General features: G+C 33.1%; 1 protein-coding gene across 2 annotated transcripts in view; it reads left to right on the forward strand.

The window, feature by feature from the left end:
• dally (division abnormally delayed protein) overlaps positions 1–4,592 on the forward strand; it is a 60,321-nt gene that overhangs the window by 13,373 nt on the left and 42,356 nt on the right. For both annotated transcript variants that reach the window (XM_018448691.1, XM_018448690.1), the window contains exon 3: positions 3,479–4,058. In XM_018448691.1, the coding sequence (XP_018304193.1) occupies positions 3,479–4,058 (580 nt within the window). The remainder of the gene's footprint in view (positions 1–3,478; positions 4,059–4,592) is intronic.

The raw sequence follows: 4,592 nt of genomic DNA on the forward strand, positions 1-4,592 counted from the left end.
TTTTAACAAGTTTTTTAAACAAAGTAATAAGGGTAGTCCACATGGAAACGAACGATTTTGCGAAAATATTTAAAGATTTAGTTAAATCTGAAAATAATTTTGTTAAACCATCAAAATAATTACGTAGGAATTTCAAATATGATGAGCAATACTGTAAAAAATTTTGAAATTCGAACATCCAGTTCGAATGTCCTACATAATTATTTTGATAGTCCAACAAAATTGTTTTTAGATCTGCATCTAGCTAAATTTTTTAGACAGCAAAACTGCCCTTTCCATGTATTTCTTTGGTTAATAATAGCAATTTGTTGCTGTCCTATCGGCAATATTTTTATCATTGTGTTACAAATGAGAATGTATAATTACGTTATAGATTTATGCATTGATATTAAAAGTATTTCCAAATTTATGAGATTTATTTTTGCATAATAACGTTTGAGAATTTCTATGATATAATTTAGTGTGAATCGATATAATTCGATATAATCAATTGTAGGTGAAATTATTTAAAATTAATGTATTTTTGTGGTGCTTAATTTATATTTTATTATTAATTTAAACTGTTATTACCAATCCATTAAAATTTCTAATATTAAATATTGGAATTATTTATATTTCACAGAATATTTGTTACAGAGTAAAATATTTTAAAACTTTTACTTCTCTTTTAAATGTTACATACTATCACAATCAACATTACATAGTAGCTCGTGAGAGGAGAGCGCGTTTCGTTAATAAACAGAAATTCGAATTCGATAGAATGTTTCTGATTACATTGCAAGCTTGTTTGATTAAGATCGATGTAATTTTGTGCTAAAAGGGCTTAAAAGCGGACATTGTTGGCTTTATTTCTGTCCAGTCGACGGAATGTTGGTAATTGAAGGAAAACAAATCCGAGTAGTAAACCGCCTTTGAAGTCTGAATTAACATGGGCATAATCCGCTTCGACAAATAACGTTTTACAGCAGGAAAATGTAAAAGCTTTCCTATCGGGCGAAAAAGAGAAAAAGAAAGAAAAACGGCGAGAGAAGACGGCTGCGGGATATCGCAACGCGTATTTTTATTTCTCGTTAATTTTAGTCGCTTCACAACCGCGAGACATATCCATTTAAAAATAAATTACGCTTCGCTCCGTTGCGATCCCGGTGGGAAACGCGTTACGAGTTTCGTCCGCGAAGCATAATTCTGGAGCGCAATGTCGCAAATCAGATATCGGAACCGGTATGTTCTTGGCGAGTCCAATTTCAGTATCATGCAAGATGTTTCTCATAAAGAAACATCTTTTGAAGAGAAACGGTAATACTTCGAATGATTTTCTCTCTATCTCTCTCTCAATTATGCATCGAGATCGCGAATAAAATTTTCGAAACTTCAAATTACCTTATAAATACGTATCATAATTTATTATAATTCATATTATATTTGTTTTTTTTATGTATCAATTTTTTATTTTATGAAACATACGTAACTATGTACTGTCGCCCGCGCTAGACTTTTATTCATCATATTTTAATTTATTTTTGTAATTTCATTTTCAAAAATCCTTAATTGTTTTAAGTTATATTATATAAGTCATAATTAATATATGAATATATTTTTCAATTAATTATGCAAATAGATTTTTAAATTAATATCTAAATTTAATTAATTTTAATTAATTTAATTAATTTAAATTAATTTAATTAATTATTTAATTATTTAATTATTTAATTAATATAAACGTTTTCATATAGCTCCATATCTGTAATTGATTTAGTTGCAATTTAGTGTACATTACTAAACATAATAAATTTTTATATATCATACACACGGAGAAAGATACTTAAAAATTTATTTACAAGATACATTTGCTAGAGTTAAAATTTTATTTCGCCATATTAAATAAGAATTTTATTTCAATGAAATTTTAACTCTAGCAAATAAACCATCTATGTATTTTATTGTTTTACAATTTAATGAGATACATTTCACAGAAATGTATATTTCGTTATCACAGTTAAATTTTTTAATAACCAATAAATATTGGAAGCAAACTTCACAAATAACATTTACAACTCTCTTTCTCGCTTTTGCCAAATGTCAAACATATACCTATTTTATTATAAGTTTCAAGAGTGTACACTACATTGTTAAAATATGATGTCAAATTTTATCCACTTTAAGTTATTTTTAATCATTTCCATAATTCGCCACTTCTATCTTATATGTTGTTAATTTAAAACAATGGATTCAAATTTTTAACTCAAGAAAATATATTAAATTTGATTCAAATTTAGTTTATTGTTCACTAAGCGTATACGTTAATATGGACAATGTTTACTTTATAACTAGCCATAGAGATGGATTGATTTACATTTTGACATGGAAATTAAAAACAAAATGTTATTTAATTCAAGAGATTGAGTTACCATTTCGTTATCTACAACAGTGCAGTGCAATTCCACTACAGAAAATAGATCTAGTGTATATTTTAGTGCTTTACACGGCGATAATCGTACGTCTACAAACTTCAATCCTAATCGATATTATCGAAATCGAAATAAAGGTACGCGAAACTTTTTTTTCTTGTCGCCACTTCTTTCGATAAAATCATTAGAGCTGCAAACTGCACGTTTCTAGGCCTTCGCGCATAGATTCTTGCCGAGGCCACTTGAAACTAAAGCGGGAATTGAGGAGCACTTATCGTCCGTCTTCTTCGTTTTACGCGTTCGTGCGATTAAGTGCAACCGCGTTCGTCTTTAGTTATAAGCACACTCTTCTCGCTCCACTCACAAAATCTCAAGTGGGTGGATTTGCATGAAGAATTATTCGATCGAGTTAGATTAGAAGAATTAGCGAGAAAAAAAAGAGAGAGTAAGGAAAGATAAACAGACGCTTTATATACATGCCTGTATCGAGGATGACGATTATCTTTATCCTTTTTATCCCGAGAGTAACTTTGTCTTTTGATATTTTAATATCATCTTTTCCTCGGGTATATTTTAAGTTTCTTAACTTTTCTTAATACAAACAGAAAAGACCTCGACGATGATGGTTTTTTAGAAGAGAAAATATTTTTTAAATCTATAGATATACGTTTCAAATGTTTTCTATATATACAGAGAAAAACGGCATTCACTCGAATTTCAAGAACTAATCTCCGGTATTGTTTAATCTTACAAGAAACGTACAAAGACGCTGATTTGCAATTTTGCCGTCTTCACGTCCTAATTAAATGTGTTCTCTGCTTGCAGAGAATTGCCTTTTGACTTAAATTTTATCTATGTATATAGAAATGATGTATATAATTGAATACTCCGCGATGGAGAAATCTTCTCGAGAGTTGAAAAAATTTCGCGAGCTTTCAATATTTTTGCGGTCTTCGATCCGAGGATTACGCGAACCTCGATATTGAATTGCGGAGAAAATGGACGGAGAATTTTCGCATTAAATCGCGCTTGTTAAATATTAAAGCGAGTACTTTCCGTTATCTGCGCAGAGACGGTGATCGTATTGCTGCGGAGGTCGGAGAACAAGACTCTGGTCATGTTCGATCAAGTGTATCGCTCGATGGCAGTGCAGAGCAGATCGTCGATCCGGGCGCTCTACCAGGCGATGATGGACTACGTGTCGCCGGCCAACACCCCGGACAATCTGCAGCAGCCGTTGACGCGAGAAACGCTACAGGAGCGGATCAGCCAATTCTTCACGCGGCTCTTCCCGATCGCCTATCATTACGCCATTAATCCGCATCAGGATCGGCAGGACTTCACCGACAAGTTTAAATCCTGTCTGTACGAGAGAATCGACGACATACAACCGTTCGGTGACACGCCGCAAGAGATATTTAAGAAGATCGGCAAGAGCCTGGAGGCTACCAGGATTCTCGTGCAGGCGTTGACACTCGGTAAAACTGTCCTAGACAAGACTGACAACGTGTTATTTGCCACTAGCAACGGTAACAATCTTCAGCAAGAGGCCTGTTACGATGCCCTGCTTAGGATGACTTATTGTCCCAAATGCAAGGGAATCAAGGAGGCTGTAAGTCCCTGCAGCGGATTCTGCACAAATGTGGTGAGGTAAGTAATTCATAAGAATAGTCCTAAGAATGCGGATTCTCGCAATGCACCTGAGAGGGGAAAGAGGGGTCCATTGTTAGGGGATGATGAAATCTCATATGACAAATCCGCTTTCCTGGTAGGCACTACGATATGGGAAACACCGACCCGTTACGCGCCGTAAATCGTGCATGACTGAGTAATGACGCTTGTAATACCACCCTTTCCCTGATGATTGAATGACTAAATTGATAATGATTAATTATCAACAGGCAAATTGATAATGATTATCAACAGGTATTTCGAAAATATACAATTTTACAAAGAAATATTTGAAATAAAAGTTATCTCAACATCAAACCAAGATTGTGCGTCTCCCTTTATACCATAGAATTCTTATTTGGAATGTTTCTTTGTAAATGAAATTCTTTGTAAAATTGAATTTCGAAATATTCGCTTGTTAAGATTAAAATGAAAATCATCCATATAATTAATGCGGGATCGTTTTTAATAGATACTTCAGCAAAATCGTTCTTTTTGTGTATCTCGGATCGG

The sequence above is a fragment of the Mycetomoellerius zeteki genome, unplaced genomic scaffold, assembly GCF_001594055.1.
Source record: "Mycetomoellerius zeteki isolate Tzet28-1 unplaced genomic scaffold, Tzet1.0 scaffold223, whole genome shotgun sequence".
Classification (NCBI taxonomy): Eukaryota; Metazoa; Arthropoda; class Insecta; order Hymenoptera; family Formicidae; genus Mycetomoellerius; species Mycetomoellerius zeteki.